At 45.4% G+C, this 17,400-nt stretch overlaps 1 protein-coding gene across 2 annotated transcripts in view; it reads left to right on the plus strand.

The window, feature by feature from the left end:
* The window catches only part of MARCHF3 (membrane associated ring-CH-type finger 3), a 150,757-nt gene that overhangs the window by 98,074 nt on the left and 35,283 nt on the right, over positions 1-17,400 (plus strand). For both annotated transcript variants that reach the window (XM_081880578.1, XM_081880579.1), the window contains exons 2-3: positions 491-737; positions 7,813-8,017. In XM_081880578.1, coding sequence (XP_081736704.1) covers positions 547-737; positions 7,813-8,017 — 396 coding nt within the window. In that variant the 5' untranslated portion in view covers positions 491-546. The remainder of the gene's footprint in view (positions 1-490; positions 738-7,812; positions 8,018-17,400) is intronic.

The raw sequence follows: 17,400 nt of genomic DNA on the forward strand, positions 1-17,400 counted from the left end.
GAGAGACAAAAGGTTTTCAGCCTTTCCATTTATCACCAAGGCATTAAAGTCTGTGGAGAAAAGTAAAGGGAGAAAAATTGCTTTTCAAGATAATACACACTTCATAGAGACGCAGTTTCTCAACTCCACGTAATTGTGAGGCTGCCCATCCCCTGCAAATAGCAGGAGCAATTTTAAAAAAGGAAAAAAAGAAATAGGAGGTGCAGGGGGGGCAGAGAAAGAAATATCTCATTTTCAAAGAGAATCAATAAGACAGAGTTGTACACGGAGGTGCTTGCTGCATTGTTATTAACAATTCCTGCCTTTCTATTCTCTCCCCCCCCCTCCACCTTTGTGTTAGAATATTTTCTAATGGGAAGCAATGCTCTTTGAGTCCTGCTGAATTTTAATGACGGAGACGTTGGTGGTTTGTTGCATGTGTGTCTTGCCCGGCGTCCGCTCTCAGCAGCCCCTGCCTTCGATAAATTGTTTTCTAATCTTTCTTTCCTAGATGGAAATCCTGTATGAATGTGGAAGCCATTAGCAGAGTAATTGCTGTCTGTTACCATGACAACCAGCCGCTGCAGTCACCTGCCCGAAGTCCTACCAGACTGCACCAGCTCGGCTGCTCCGGTGGTGGTGAAGACGGTGGAGGACTGTAGCAGCCTCGCGAATGGGCAACCACAGTATGTCATGCAAGTTTCGGCCAAGGACGGGCAGCTGCTGTCATCAGTAGTACGGACGCTTGCCACACAGAGGTACGGTCGTACCGAGCCAAGGAAACATCCGATTGCTTGTTAAGCGCGGGGAAGAAAGTGCCGGGCAGGGGAGGGATTTTGCGATTGCAAGACCCGAACCTCCCTAAGTGCACTCGGGGGGTCTTTCATCTCCGAAGTCACAGGTCTGTTTCAGGGTCAGGCAGATGGGAAGCTGCACGTTCAATTCTCCTGTATTGTTGTAGCCATGCTCTATGAATGATGTGCACGGCATTGCTCACTTTAAAGAGAGCAAAAGCTCGACTCCTCTTTGAGTTCGTAATGTGTTGCAACTTTGTCGCGATCCCCGGCGATTCAACTCGTTCCGCTTCGCGCAAGGAAGGGGGTGCGGGGACCGTTGGGGGAGGCAGGTGGCAAAGGGATGGAGAGGCCATTAATCCTCCTGAGGCGAAAGAGAAAAGTTCAGGAGTGACATTCTGCTGACTTGAGCATGGTGCTCGCAGCTTCCCAGTGAGGGCTGTCGTTTCACGTTTGCATGTGTGCGAGAGAGACTGGGAGGAAAACTCATATCTAGCCTATCGCGTTCTGTGTGGAGTATTGTGGACTTTCATCTTTTATACTTCTAGACTACGTTTTGTGTAGCTGGGCAGCTGGGCAAACTTGATATTCAACACGATGCCCACTGCCTAGGTACAGAATTTGCTGTTCTTTTTCATGTCCATGGATTGGAGTGGGTCTTGGGGGTGGTATTGTATGAGATTTTTTTCACTGCTGGCAGGCAGCAGTTTGATATGGTGTAAATAAGCAGTGGTCATGTTATATATTTTTTAAAGTCCATTCAGAATAATGTCTAATGGCTTGGTATGTCTATTGGTAGGCAATCGGCCAATGTGTGTAGAATATAGTATTTAGGAAAATCGTTATATTTTGTAAGGGGGGGGGACACATGTTGTTCAACCAGTGCTGATTTCAAAAATATCCCCTGTCATGCCCTTAACCATAGCTTCCTAGAGTGAGCTGATATCTTTCTAGAAAGTTTTGTGTATGAAGAGCTGTGCTTCAATTACATTTTTAAATTCATAGATTTGCCTTCCAATAACCCAGGCAGAGGGCCTTCTCGGTAGTGGCACCCACCCTGTAGAATGCCCTCCCACCAAGGAAATAAGCAACTATCTGACTTTTAAAAGATATCTGATGGCAACCCTGTTTAGGGAAGTTTTTAATGTTTGATGTCTTATCGTGTTTTTAATATTCTGTTGGGAGCCACCCAGAGTGGCTGGGAAAACCCAGCCAGATTGACAGGGTATAAGTAATAAATAATAATAATAATAATAATAATAATAATAATAATAATAATAATATACTTTTTTATAGCAGTGTAGACAAAGGATGTGGGTGGCACTGTGGGTTAAACCACAGAGCCTAGGACTTGCTGATCAGAAGGTCGGCGGTTCGAATCCCCGCGACGGGGTGAGCTCCCGTTGCTCGCTCCCTGCTCCTGCCAACCTAGCAGTTCGGAAGCACATCAAAGTGCAAGTAGAGAAATAGGAACCGCTCTGGCGGGAAGGTAAACGGCGTTTCCGTGTGCTGCTCTGATTCGCCAGAAGTGGCTTAGTCATGCTGGCCACATGACCCGGAAGCTGTACGCCGGCTCCCTCGGCCAATAAAGCGAGATGAGCGCCGCAACCCCAGAGTCGGCCACAACTGGACCTAATGGTCAGGGGTCCCTTTACCTTTATAGCAATGTAAGTGTGCTTTTTTTAAAAAAAATGCAATTAGTTAGTTAGTTAGTTAGTTAGTTAGTTATCCATCCATCCATCCATCCATCCTATTTGTATTCTATGCTTTTTTTCCAATGAGGTCAAAGCAGGATACATGAAATTTGTTTAATCCTTGCAATAACTTCCCTTCAGGGTTAGTGAGAGGTGATGCTGTGCACAAAGGCTACCCTGAAAGATGCATGACTGAGAGGGAATTTGAGCCTCCAAACCTACTACACCAGCCTTCCCTAACTTTGGTCCACCCAGCTGTTTTGCACTACAGTCACAATAATATCTGACCATTGGCCATGCTGGTTTGAGGCCGATGAGAATGGTGGTCTAAAATGCCACACTGTTAGGAGAAGCTACACTGCGGTATACTGTCTCGAAATGGAAATACTTAAAATAAGCAGAAGAGGATCATATTGCTAAGCTATTTTTAATTGATGTAAGTCTGAATTAGGAATAAGACAGCTGAGCAAATGGTAGTGTTTAAGAAAGAAAACAATGTATGAAAATATGCACAGGCACTCTCCTTTTCTTGGCTTGGCAAAAGTTGGATCAGGCCTTCCTTGGTTCTGATGGAGGAGTCTCCTTTCTTGTAACTGGAAGCCATGAGTTTGAGTTCTGCCTTCCGGAACAGGAGAAAACAAGCTTTCTCCCTCCTCCATGCGACAGCCCTTGAGATATTTGAAGATGGCTATCATATCTCCCCTCAGTCTCCTCTTCTCCAGGCTAAACATACCCAGCTCCTTCAGCCTTTCCCATTGCGTTAAGGAGACTGCTTCCTTGGTTCTGATGGAAAGGAGAGACAAAGTTGTGTGCCATCAGCATGGCTCCAAAACTCTGGTGAGCTCTCCCAGAGGTTTCATGTTTACGTATGTTAAATAGCATGGGACAAGATGGAGACCTGAGGGACCCCATATTTAAACCACCACAGGATTGAATGGGAGACACACTCTCCAGCACCACCTTCTGTGAGAGCAAGTGTGGTGTAGTGGTTAAGAGCGGTAGTCTCGTAATCTGGGGAACCAGGTTCGCGTCTCCACTCCTCCACATGCAGCTGCTGGGTGACCTTGGGCTAGTCACACTTCTTTGAAGTCTCATCCCCACTCACCTCACAGAGTGTTTGTTGTGGGGGAGGAAGGGAAAGGAGAATGTTAGCCGCTTTGAGACTCCTTAAAAGGGAGTGAAAGACGGGATATCAAATCCAAACTCCTCCTCTTCTTCTTCTTCTTCTTCTTCTTCTTCTTCTTCTTCTTCTGAACTTTCCCCTCTAAGAAGGACAATATCAACTGTAAAACAGTGCCCTCAAGTCCCACCCGAAACTGACAGTCCAAAAGGATGCCATGGTTGATGGTCTCCAAAGCCACTGAGAGGTCCAGTTCACAATGCAGATCACCTACCAAGGTAACCAAAGCAGTCTTCGTTTTACAACCAGGCCTAAATCCAGATTGAAATGGATCTAGGTAATCTGTTTCATCCAGGAACCCTGACGCTGAGATGCCACCACATGCTCTTAACACCTTGCTGAGGTAGGGAAGATTGGAGACTGGTCTAGAATCAACCACAGGCCTAACCAGTGTTATTTTTCTAGAAAAAGAGGTGTCAGAACTCACCGTGAAAACCTTCCTCATTCTCTTAGAAAAGCAATGGCGCTCACCTGAGAGGTGCTGGAGCTGAGTTCCTGTGAGTTCCCCCTAAAAGAAGCCCTGGGCCTAACTCAGTTTAAAGCTGCTTGATAGGCAGGGTTGGCCTGAGACGTTTTGCTGCCTGAGGCAAAAGACAATATGGTGCCCTTTCCGCATTGCGTGTACAAAAGCTGACAGGGCTAAATCTTCCTTCAGCATTGGCAAAGGTATGATGTCGTTCACAGGAGTTAAGTTTAGCAGGGCCAATATATACCTGTGTCCTTCAACAGAGGGGAACTGCTGGGGGGCGGAGCTCAGGCCAGGTGACTGCCCATCTGGGCAGCTCCCAACAGAAGAAGAAGAAGAAGAAGAAGAAGAAGAAGAAGAAGAAGAAGAAGAAGAAGAAAGCGATAGAACATTAAAAACTTCCCTAAACAGGGCTGCCTTCAGATGTCTTCTAAAAGTCAGATAGTTGGTTATTTCCTTGACATCTGAAGGGAAGGTGTTCCACAGGGCAGGCACCACTACTGAGAAGGCCCTCTGCCTGCTTCCCTGTAACCTCACTTCTTGCAGTGAGGGAACTGCCAGAAGGCCCTCGGAGCTGGACCTCAGTGTCCTGGCTGAACAATGGGGGTGGAGACGCTCCTTCAGGTATATAGGGCTACCTGAGGTTGATTCCTGCATTGCAGGGGGTTAAACTTGATGACCCTCGTGGTCCCTTCCAACTCTACATATGTTAGCCAGCAAAATTCTATCAGGAAATAGAATTGCTATCTCCACAGAAAGTAGACTTGCTAAAGACGACCAGAGAGCTAGTGTTTCCATCTAGATCTGATAGCTGCAGAGGCTGTATCTGGAGCATGCATCATAAAAACCTTGTACTTGACAAATGACACATAGGTAATGTCAGAGAGTATATGTTTAATCCTGTCTTTAAGGGGCACCAACTAAGGTTTCACTTGGAAGAGAAGATACAGTTTTGGTCATGTTTGGTGCAATTTTAAGTTTATCCTTCTTGAGCATACACCAAGTGCAATAACCAGAATGAATACAGGAATGGAGAACAGGTTGAAAACGTTTAGCCTGTTCAGCCTGGCCAAAAGGAGTTGTAGAGTGCATATAACTGCACACTATGAATACACTAGAGAGACTGAGAAAGACCATGGGTATAAAAACTAATGGCTATACATGGTCCATTAAAAATTTAAACTTGGGAGCAGAATATGGTTTCCAAGGCGAAAAATTCTTAAACAGACTGCAAAATAGTCATCTGAGCAAAGAACCTCGCTGATCTCAAAGAACATTAACAAAGGATTTTCTTTTTTAAAATATTCATGTTTTGTGTACAGTAATGGCTAGGAAGTATTCTCTTACCACCCAAGACTTTAGTATACCCTGCCATTTTTACAGCATGCAAAAGTTTGCGCAGGAATGCTCTGCTACTGCTATAGAGGGGAGAGCAGGCTGTGCTTATATTGTTCAGTCAGTGGGTGGTAGACACAAAGGTCCCGATGCCTTTAGTGCATTTATAGCCTAACTGTGCTGGTGAGAAAACAACCTAGGTCGCTGTGTCCCAATGAACATAATTTGGGAAAGTCACTGGCCTGGTTCAAATGTAACAGTATCCACAAACTCCCTTGTCTCTTAAGCATTAAAGCAGCACTTCAGGAGTGTGTTGAACTACAGCTGAAAGTCCAAAACAAAAGAAATTACAGCTTGAGCCCTGGCTAAAAACAAACCATCAAAAGGTAAAGGTAAAGGGACCCCTGACTGTTAAGTCCAGTCGCGGACAACTCTGGGGTTGCGGCGCTCATCTCGCTTTACTGGCCAAGGGAGCCAGTGTGCAGCTTCCGAGTCATGTGGCCAGCATGACTAAGCTGCTTCTGGTGAACCATAGCAGCGCAAAGAAACGCCGTTTACCTTCCTGCCAGAGTGGTACCTATTTATCTACTTGCACTTTGACGTGCTTTCGAAGTACTAGGTGGGCAGGAGCAGGGACCGAGCAATGGGAGCTCACCCCATCGTGAGGATTCAAACCGCCAACCTTCTGATAGGCAAGCCCTAGGCTCAGTTGTTTAGACCACAGCGCCACCCGCATCTCTTAAAAACAAACCATAGTCTTGTGGTTTGGTCAAAATAAAAAAAACTGTGGTTTTAACTAATGTGGTTTTGTATTAGAGTCATAGAATTGTAGAGTTGGAAGGGAGCCCAATGGTCATCTAAGCTACGGCAGGAATCTCCGCTAAAGCATCCATGACAGATGGCCATCAAACCTCTGCTTAAAAACCTCCAAGGAGGGAAAGTCCACAGCATCCCGAGGGAGACTGTTCCTCTGTCAAACCCCTCTTGCTGTCAGAAAGTTCTTCCTAATGTTTAGTCAGAATCTCCTTTCTTGCAACTAGAAGCCATGGGTTTGAGCTCTGCCTTCTGGAGCAGGAGAAAACAAGCTTGCTCCCTCCTCCATGTGACAGCCCTTGAGATATTTGAAGATGGCTATCATATCTCCTCTCAGTCTCCTCTTTTCCAGACTAAACATACCCAGCTCCTTCAACCTTTCCTGCTGCATTAAGGCACAAGAGAAAAGAAAAGGACGTAATACCAGTTGTGCCAGCAACTAGTGTAAATAGAGTTCTCTTCCTCAGCCTGGACACTGAGGTCCAGCTCTGGGGGCCTTCTGGCGGTTCCCTCACTGCGAGAAGTAAAGCTACAGGGAACCAGGCAGAGGGCCTTCTTGGTAGTGGCACCCACCCTGTGGAATGCCCTCCCATCGGATGTCAATGAGATAAAACAACTATCTGACTTTTAGAAGACACCTGAAGGCAACCCTGTTTAGGGAAGTTTTTAATGTTTGATGTTTTATCGTGTTTTTCATATTCTATTGGGAGCCGCTGGGGAGTAGCTGGGGAAACCCAGCCAGATGGGCGGGGTATAAATAATAAATTGTTGTTGTTGTTGTTGTTGTTACCCGGCTGAATTGCAGTGTACATTGCAGCACAGAAACAAAACACTGAGAGAAACTATACTATGGAACCAAAGATGTTACACCTCTCTAGATAGTTTGTGTCTCAGAATTTGCTCTGCAGTTGGTTGTTCTCCATATCTGTGGGTGAGAAAAAATGTCACCCCAGGTCAGGTTAGCTAGTAGAGATGGAGGAGATACTGTACTTTTCCATCAATTAGATACCCCCGTGTATAAGACCCCCCCCCCACTATTTGGGGGGACTCAATTTTAAGAAGATGAGGTGAGATGGCCCAGTGTTGTTGAGCCTCTCCCCCCCCCCCACGCAGCTGCGGGCAGGAAACACTCCCTAGATCATTTCCTGTGGGCAGGTATCGAGTGTTTCCCTCATGCAGCAGCATTGGGGGAAGCTGCGTGCCACTAGCCAACACCCCCAGATCCTCCCTGCATGCAGCAGCATCTTCCCTCCATGCCACTATCCGTGTATTGGACGACCCCCATTTTTTGACATGATTTTTGTGTCAAAAAACCTCATCCAATACACAGAAAAATAAGCTACACCTTCTTACGTGGGGTGGGATGTGACTGAGTCCTCTCAGTGAGCGAAGCTACCTTGTATACTATTGTATGGTGCGGTTACTGTGGAAAGGCTTGTTATCGTGTGGCGATGAGTTGGCGTGGCAATGCGGTTGGGCCAGATAATTATCCCATTTCCTCCCCTCTGTGACTCCAATACTAACCCACAACCCCTCTTCCTTGTCTTCCAGCCCTTTCAATGACCGACCAATGTGTAGGATTTGCCACGAAGGCAGCAGTCAAGAAGACTTGCTTTCTCCCTGTGAATGTACGGGAACCCTGGGGACTATACATCGCAGCTGCCTGGAGCACTGGCTGTCCTCTTCGAATACCACTTACTGTGAACTCTGCCACTTCAGGTTTGCAGTAGAGCGCAAACCAAGGCCGCTGGTCGAGGTCAGTAAACGGGGCATGTCCTCCAAAGCTTTGCTTTAATGATGTCTGTTTTTACACCAGGATCACAACAGATTTGCAGCTTCGATGAAGCAAAAGAAAAGCTATACATTTGGGGTGTTTTTAGAAGCGGGGGCGGGGGCGGGGAATGAAGGGCAACAAGAGGGCAACCGTAATTAAAACCTTCATTTTTCAGCAAAGAACATGGGTGAGAACAATAGGACAAATGGTTTGGCTCCTTTGTAGGACTCTGCATACTTTGGGGGAGAATATTTACAGCATGCATTTTGTTTTTTGCTTTAACGGAGACCTCTTGGGGGGAAACATAGATATACAGAACACTGTTTTTTAAAAAACACATTACTGCAGATTGTAAAATGTAGATCAAGGATTAATGTTTTTAAAAGTCACCCCCATGGACGGATTTTTTGTATTGCCACTTTATAGTTTTAACACTGGTTTGTTTATTGGCCAAACATTAGTCACATCAGCCAATTTTTCTTCTTCTGGTTACTTACAGTCTGAGACTTGCAGGTTGTGGATACAATTATTTTAAATAAATTGGACTGCACATAAAATTTCAATCTGCTCTCTGGGCTGCAGCCGCAGTCTCTTCCTTTCTTCTGAAATATGATATTATTACAGGTCACTTCTTTCCTTTAGGAATTTGAAAACGGAGCCATGATGATGAGAATTCAGAGTCAGCTATGCAATGAATTATAGAAAGTTGGTTGAGAAAATGACAACATAAAAATAACTTCTATCAATCACAGTGGGGGCAGCATAATTCTGATCATACAAAGTTGCCTGGGTGCTTGTCTACAACAGTGGAGCCTTGCTTCATAGGGAGCTGTTTGGCCCATCTAGCTCTGGCGGTTCCCTCACTTGCAAGAAGTAAGGTTACAGGGAACCAGGGCCTTCTCAGTAGTGGCGCCTGTCCTGGGGAATGCCCTCCCATCAGATGTCAAGGAAATAAACAACTATCTGACTTTTAGAAGACCTCTCAAGGCACCCTTGTTTAGGGAAGTTTTCAATGTTTGATTTTTTTATCGTGTTTTTAATATTCTGTTGGGAGCCGCCCAGAGTGGCTGGGGAAACCCAACCAGATGGGTGGGGTATTAACAATATCAACTATTATTATTATTATTATTATTATTATTATTATTATTATATTGTCTGCACTGATAGGCAGATGTCTTTCTCCGCCCATCCTGTGGATGACAGGGGTTTAAGCTGGGATCTTCTACGTGCAAAACTCTGCCACTAACCTACTACCATTTCCATTTGAAATGTAAATGCCGACCACAAAAAATTGGTAATACAACAAAAGAAGTCCCTACGCACGTGCAGCACAGGTTAGCAGCCCCTGACAGTCCAGAATGTGCTTCCCTTCGGATTTTGTAATGCAAGGGTAAATGGCAGTTGAAGGAGAGTATTCTTTCGGTCAGGGATCAGGAAATCAAGCTGCCTTCTTCTGTTCAGTCTCCAACTGATGGCTTGAGTCACGCTGTCATCTTTTTGTCCCGATATTCTTCCTGGCAAGGTGGTGGCCTAGTAATCCAGGAGCCCTTTAACCTCTTGCCAAAGGGTCCTTCCATCCAAGGACTGCAGTCTGAAGGTAACTGGCAATTTGATCCAAGTCTTCTTTCTGGCAGTTACGAGTTTCATGGTTAGTTTGATTTGACAAAGTCTTGTGGTACCCTGAAGTCATTGTGGCGGGAGCTTTAGATTTCAGTTATGCAGCTAAGTTTGGCTAACAAGACAGTGGCGTCTTGAACAGGTGTCTTATACAGCAGACGCCCCAAATCAACATTTTTGATTATCAGTAAATGCAACTTTTACGGGGGGGGGCAGGGGGGACTGTAAGTCTACTAAGATAAAGAACTGGTCACAAGATAGCATTGAGTAAATAAATAGATTTTAGGGCCCAATTTATTGCAATTTCACCTTTGGGATTGAAAATGTTCTTTGCACAAATGGAATGTGACATTTCTTGAAAATTAATAGTGACTGGGGAAGTTGAAATTGAGCGTTAACCCTTCCGGAGCTGGAGAAGCTTTGCTTTTTAACATCCTATGGAGAAATGAACATTCCCTCTAACCAAAGGAAAAAAGCAGACGAAATCAAGAAGCAACAAATACGTTTGTGTTCGTTTGCTCAATGGAGGGAAAAACAAAGGAACAGTAGTAACCAAATTCAGGAAAACAAAATTCACAATACTAGTAACTATTTTATGGTTGCGGAATTTTCAGTTATCCTTCCCAGTAAACATTTGACGGGTATTGCAAGGCTTGCAGTAACAAAGTTCTAATTCATGGGTAGGCAAACTAAGACCCGGGGGCCGGATCTGTCCCAATCACCTTCTAAATGCGGCCCGCATACAGTCTGGGAATCAGCATGTTTTTACATTAGTAGAATGTGTCCTTTTATTTAAAATGCATCTCTGGGTTATTTGTGGGACCTGTCTGGTGTTTATACATGCATAGAATGTTTGCTTTTATTTAAAATGCATCTCTGGGTTATTTGTGGGGCATAGGAATTTGTTCATTTTATTTTTTTCAAAATCTACTCCGGTCCTCCACAAGGTCTGAGCCCCCTGCTGTAAAAGTTTGCTGACCCCTGTTCTGATTTAAATAAAAAATATGTTCTAGATGTAAGAGATTGTTACTTTGTAGAAAGCCAGTGAACTAAGGCCTCATTAGAAACTGGAAGTCTATAAAATATCAAAGTACAGTTAACAGGAACATATGCAAACAGTAAAGCCACTGAACTGATATACAGTATGAGATTTCCTCCCCAAATGGGCATTTTTTCTATTATCCCCTGAAGAAGTTGGTAGAGCATGAGACTCTTAATCTCATGTTGGGCAAAATTTCCTGCATTGCCAGGCTTGCACTAGATGAGCCTCATAGTTCCGTCCAACTCTACAATCTATGATTTTACGACTTAAGAGCTGGCATATTGGTGGAATGGTTATATTTCTTGAAATACAACATAAGATCTGCAAATCAAGAGCCAATCCATAAGTGAGGGCAGGTGAGTTTTTTCATCATAAATATAAGGGAGCACCTTTCCTGCATCCTCTGGACATGTCAGCTGCTACATGCAGTGGCTTCCTAGCCACAGGCTGAGTGTACAGTCATACCTTGGTTGTTAAATGCCCCGACACTCGGACGTTTTGGCTCCTGAACAATTGAAACCCGGAAGTGACTGTTCTGGTTTGTGAATGTTCTTTTGGAAGCCGAATGTCTGACAGGGCTTCCGCAGCTTCTGATTGGCTGCAGGAGCTTCTTGCAGCCAATCTGAAGCCACAATTGGAAGTCAAACGCTTTGACAGTCGAACAGACTTCCGGAACAGATTCCATTTGACTTCTGAGGTACGACTGTCCTCCATTGCCTGTCAGGGACTAGATTGAGGAAGAATGGTGAAGACCGCCCCCCCTCCTCTTGGACCTTTCAGAGACCAGTACAGTGGTACCTCAGGTTAAGAACTTTGCTTCAGGATGAGAACAGAAATTGTGCGGCGGCAGCAGGAGGCCCCATTAGCTAAAGTGGTACCTCAGGTTAAGAACAGTTTCAGGTTAAGAACGGACCTCCGGAACGAAGTAAGTTGTTAACCAGAGGTACCACGGTATAGATTTAGAACAGTGGTTTGCAGAAGGACATAGTTCGGAGGCTGCAGAGGGAGAAGCTGGGAAATATTGGAAGAGGAACAGCAGGAAGAAGCACAGGGGAGAGACAGCTGACAGACTCAGTGTCCTTGGAAAGCATTCCTGACCCCCCTCTCCCAGGACCAGGAGTTCATTGAGAGTAGTAGAACGGAAAGCTCAAGAGCAGAAACCTCAGTTCAGCTGATGCAGGGAGGATGTAGAATAGGAGAGAGGGAGGAGGTGGGACCTTACTCAGAGCAACGCCATTATCTAGGGGAGACTGCATTCCTTCGTCTCTCTCTGTGAATAGTGAATAAATTACCGTATTTTTCGCTCTATAAGACACACCCGAACATAAAATGCACCTAGTTTTTAGAGGAGGAAACCAAGAAAAGCCAGCAAGAGCCGCAGACACGCTTGCTCAGCGCGGCTCTTTAAAGATAGAGTGGCTCTTGCTGGCTTTTCCGGGAGGTGGGAGAAGGAACTGACAGGCTGCCCTCCGTCCCTTCTCCCACCTCCCTGAAAAGCCAGAGCAAGCTGCACAGCTATCTCTGAAGCCAGCACAGCAAGAGGGAGAGCTGCGCAGCGCCTCTTGGTCTGCTGGCTTCCCAGCGAATCAGGATGAGGGACGGAAGGAGCTCCGTAAGGATGGGAATGCACAGCCTGCATTCGCTCCATAAGACGCACACACATTTCCCCATACTTTTTAGGAAGAAAAAAGTGCGTCTTATGGAGCGAAAAATACGGTACTTGGTAAGAACTGTTTTTTGGTTTATCTGCTTCTTGGCTGCCACCGTGAGAGGGATCAGATTCCCTGAAGGCTGACATTGCCCTACTAAATGACCATTGGTGGATGTGGGGGCTGAGCATGCACACTGCAACCTGGCAGCAAAGTGTTGATCCTAGCCCAGCCTATGGACACTCCAGACCAGAGGTCAGCAAAGTTTTTGTGGCTTGGGACGGTTCATGGTCCTGCAGACGCCGCGGTGGGCTGGAGTGTTTGTGCGCGCAAACGCTATTTCCGGTGCTCCTTCTGGCACGGAGCAGGTGTGCGCAGCTTCCCATTGACTGCAGCAGCTTCCTGCAGCCAATGGGAAGCCGGCCAGCGTTATGGAAGGCGGTCCCCGCTCTGCTCCACGCCGGTTTAGCACAGCGCACGGGAGCCGACCAAGCAGGCGGCAGGGGTCCATGGGCCAGTTAAACAACCCCCCATCGGCCTCTTGTGGTCCATGGGCCTTAGGTTGCCGACCCCCCCTCCAGACCCTCGCCCCAAGCCTGTAGCTTCACTGTTTCTACCAGTATTTCTTCCAAAGTAAACTCCCTCCCCTCACTAGTGTAAAAACTAAGGAGTCAGCATGGCTACCCAAAAGTATCCCGCCATCATTCTTCATGGATGGTAGCCCTGCACTGTTGAGTTCTATTATACTTTATACGACTGATGAAATTAGAGAGTAGACACGTTTCTGTTGGGTACAGCTTTCAATGAGCTGTTGGACAAGACGACTTCTGTGACATGCTTAATCCTCCAGTCTCTCGTAGCTTTTTTTGTTTTGCTTTGTGGAGAACATGGATTTGTGCCAGAATCAGCCTTGACATTAGCCTTATGCCTCATTCATTGCGCAAAGCAGGTGGGCTTGAAGGCTTCAGTTTACAGCAGGGGTCAGCAGGGGGAAGGTCCACTGTCCCTCAGACCTTGTGAGGGGCCGGACTATCTTTTTTTTGGGGGGATGAACAAATTCCTATGCCCCACAAATAACCCAGAGATGCATTTTAAATAAAAGGACACATTCTACTCATGTAAAAACACGCTGATTCCTGGACCGTCCGCGGGCCAGATTTAGAGGGTGATTGGGCCGGATCCGGCCCCTGGGCCTTAGTTTTCCTACTCCTAGTTTACAGCTTCCTTTCTATTTTTATCTTACCACAACGTACTTGTGCTACTTTTTTTCAGAGTAAACCTAGAGCATAGCTTTTTAAACATAGGCCAGTCATTATAGGTCCTCTCTTATTATTTCACAGTCTAGCCTAAGATCTTTTTCCGTGTGGAACAATAATCCTAGAGTGGAGTTTATGAGGTCAGCTGCATACTTTATAATTGTGAGGAAATGGAACCAGGAAAATGAAAATTCAGATGCCAGGCTTTGCGTGATGTTTTGATCTTGCTTTTGATAAGAGGCATCTTTTTCTTTTCTTTTTTGGCCCTAGTGGGAGAGATTAGATTTTTCTCATTTCTTTTTCCTGTTAAAAGACCACAGTGCTATAGATAAGAATTGTATGAGCAATATAAAAGAGGCTTGTTTCCTGCAGGCAGCAGAAGTTTTAACCAAATAGCAGAGATTCTGTTCTCACAAGATCAGGCATAAAAATGTAACAGACGTGATATAGTGCAGTGTTTCCCAACCTTGGGCCTCCAGCTGTTTTTGGACTACAATTCCCATCATCCCTTGCCACTGGTCTTGCTAGTCAGGGATGATGGGAGTTGTAGTTCAAAAACAGTTGGAGGCACAAGGTTGGGAAACACTGATATAGTGAATAGGCATTCTGAAGGCGGACCAGTTTATATTTTACTGCAACAACAAAAACAAACAAAAAAACCACATTTGCAATGTGCATCACTGACGGTGCATGCCTTATCTACTGCTATGGAATGCTGCAAAAACTCGGTCTTCCAAAGGAAGTTGCAGTTCACTAGCCAAATTATAGTGCAGCACTCCCCCACTTTTTAATATTTTTAATATTCTGATGTATCAGACTCGTGTAGAATTTTAACTCTTCTTTCCACCCAGCTGGACCCAAGAAAGCACTGATTTGCTTCTGAAGCAACCACTAAACTATGGTCTAGCATCATGTTCATGAGACTGGGATGGGCCTCAGATGCACACATTCTCTCTCCTTCTTGTTGGACTTTTATGCATGGCAATTGCCTGCTTCCATTCCTGGTCTGAGGCATATCATGGTTTGTCTTTCCTCCCAACCAGCGAAGTGTGGTTTGTGCTACTGTCAGGGACTGGATAGGAGGAGGAATGGTGCAGACTGCCTCTGCCTCCTTAACCTTCCAGAGAAGAGGAAGACAGTATAGATTTACAAGAGTGGTTTGCGGGAGGTCAATGCTCAGAGGTAGATGAGGGGCGAAGTTGGGAAATAATGGGAGAGGAGGAGGAGGCAGAGCCAGAGGGGCAGCTGGCTAACACGTTATTACTAGAAAGCATTCCAGATCCCTCTTCTCCCAGAACCTGGCAAGCATTGAAAGTAGGAGAGCAAACGGCCTTAAGTGGCCACTGTAAGGTGTGTGATGCTGTTGACCAGGCATAGGCAAACTCGGCCCTCCACATGTTTTGGGACTACAACTCCCATCATCCCTGACCACTGGCCCTGTTAGCTAGGGATGATGGGAGTTGTAGTCCCAAAACATCTGGAGGGCCGAGTTTGCCTATGCCTGCTGTTGGTGATTGAGGAGAAAAGGAGGGGGAGATTACTCGGAGAAATTACTCCAAGAGGCTGCATTTCTAAGCCTCTCTCTGTGAATATTGAATAAAAGACATTGGTAAGAGCCATTCTTGTCTATCTATTCCTGGCAGCCTACCATGGGAGGGGATAGGATTCCCTGACGCCTGACAGCTACCCTGCAAAACAGACTTTTAAAACAGGCTCAAACCTTCATTTGCTGTTACATTTGGCCGCACTAGTAATAAAATTGACTTCATGTCCTTCCTTGTGTGGAATTCCTGCACCTGGTCTCAATTTCCATTCCTGGCATCTCCAAGTAGAAAAGGCGTCCACCTAAAATTCTGCTGCCAGTCACCGTACTGAGCTGGATGAACCAATGCCAGCTTTTAAACTTTCAAACACACTAATAGATAAGAGTTGCCCTATATTTTCTGCACAAGAAGATCACAGTGTCATTAAGCTGATGATGTTAGTGCAGGGATGGGAACCTATAGTGGGACCTCTGGTATAGGGCAGTATATTAATATTATTATTAATAATAATAATAATAATGATAGTTGTCAGATTATGAGAGTTGAAGGTCCACAGGATCTCATCTCTGTTAGACCAAGGACAGATCTGTAAGTAAGTATGTTAGGTGGCAGTTCTTTCCGTGCCCAGAATTCCATATCAGACTTTGTATTTTTGTCTTTAATTCAAGCTGTTACATTTAGCTAAGTTTGCACATATGGAATGACTCCCGTATTTTCAAAAATATAACTGCAGATCCATTCATGAATGAAGGAGCGAATAGGTGTTGCAGGCAAATTTGCTTTGTCTTAATAAAATGTGGGGAAACTAGTGATTTTCCTGACTTGGAGGAGCTCCATCATGACAAAATTTGATCATTCATTGATCTGATAAATGCCATTTCTCCTTTTTCTCTTCTGTTATCTTAGAACTGCTTAAACATAATATGAAAGAGTAAAACACACTGCATGAAGACGTGACAAAAACGTGTGTTATCATAGAGTCCTATAGGAAATGGACAACCCATTTCTGCGCTGCTGCTTCTTGTGGAAAGCACAGTAGAACTTCTAGAAGATTAAATTCAGTGACATGGATCACAAGACTAGAAAAGGTTTATTTTTTAGTATATCCACAGACTTTAGTACATAATAAAGAGTGAATGGTTTCTGGATTATACTCTGGGTGTCAGTAATATAAGGAATTTGGGCATGAATTTCCAGGTCGATATTTTTATTTCCAGTGCTCAGGTGCACATAAATTTAAAAATAGAGTCATGGGTTACTTTATAAGTTACTACTGTGTTCTTGTAACAAAGAATCGTGTTATCTCTTACCAGATCATAAAGGACTATATACAGGCAGCCCCCCATTTATGTGAGGGCAGGGGTAACAACTTGTGCCCCCCCCCACATTGGAGGGGGAAGCATCGTGTGACGCACCATGTGATGTCATGTGACATGTCCCACCCAGTGGGACATGCCGCCGGGCATGCTCTGGGGGACAGTACACACAGAGAGCCAGTGTGGTGTAGTGGTTAAGAGCGGTAGATTCGTAATCTGGGGAACCGGGTTCGCGTCTCCGCTCCTCCACATGCAGCTGCTGGGTGACCTTGGGCCAGTCACACTTCTTTGAAGTGTCTCAGCCCCACTCACCTCACAGAGTGTTTGTTGTGGGGGAGGAAGGGAAAGGAGATTGTTAGCCGCTTTGAGACTCCTTCGGGTAGTGATAAAGCGGGATATCAAATCCAAACTCCTCCTCCTCTTCTTCTTCTTCTTCTTCCCCCTCACTTGTTCCCTCCCGGGTGGGGGGTGAGGCACCTGGAGAGTGGTGGCGGGGGATGTTGCCCCCCTAAATATTGGGGGGCTGGGCCCCCTGGTTCAAAATATTGAGGGGGTGGAGCCCTCAGCGCCCCCTATACCCGGCGTTAGTGTGCGATGGTTATGTTCTGAGGCACCGCACGCATCAGTAAAACCGCGTATAATGGAAACCCGTTGAAAAAGCCTGCGAACTCCCTGCCCCTGTTCTGCCCTTTTAGTGGCATTTCAGTGACATCTCTATGACATTTCTGGGTTGGCGTGTTACACGTCAACACAGTTGCGCACATATTGAACATGTACTTTAAAAGAAAATGCAGGGAATGCTATAATCTAGTAAAATAAAAGTTAACGTGCAATATAAAAATACATGCAAGCCATCCTTTGATGCTCCTACTGAACTTTGCGTCTTGAGCCCTGCAATAAATATCATTGATTAGGACTTGTTACTTTCTTCTCTCTCTCTT

This window comes from Podarcis erhardii (genome assembly GCF_964252035.2).
Source record: "Podarcis erhardii genome assembly, chromosome: 11".
NCBI lineage: Eukaryota > Metazoa > Chordata > Lepidosauria > Squamata > Lacertidae > Podarcis > Podarcis erhardii.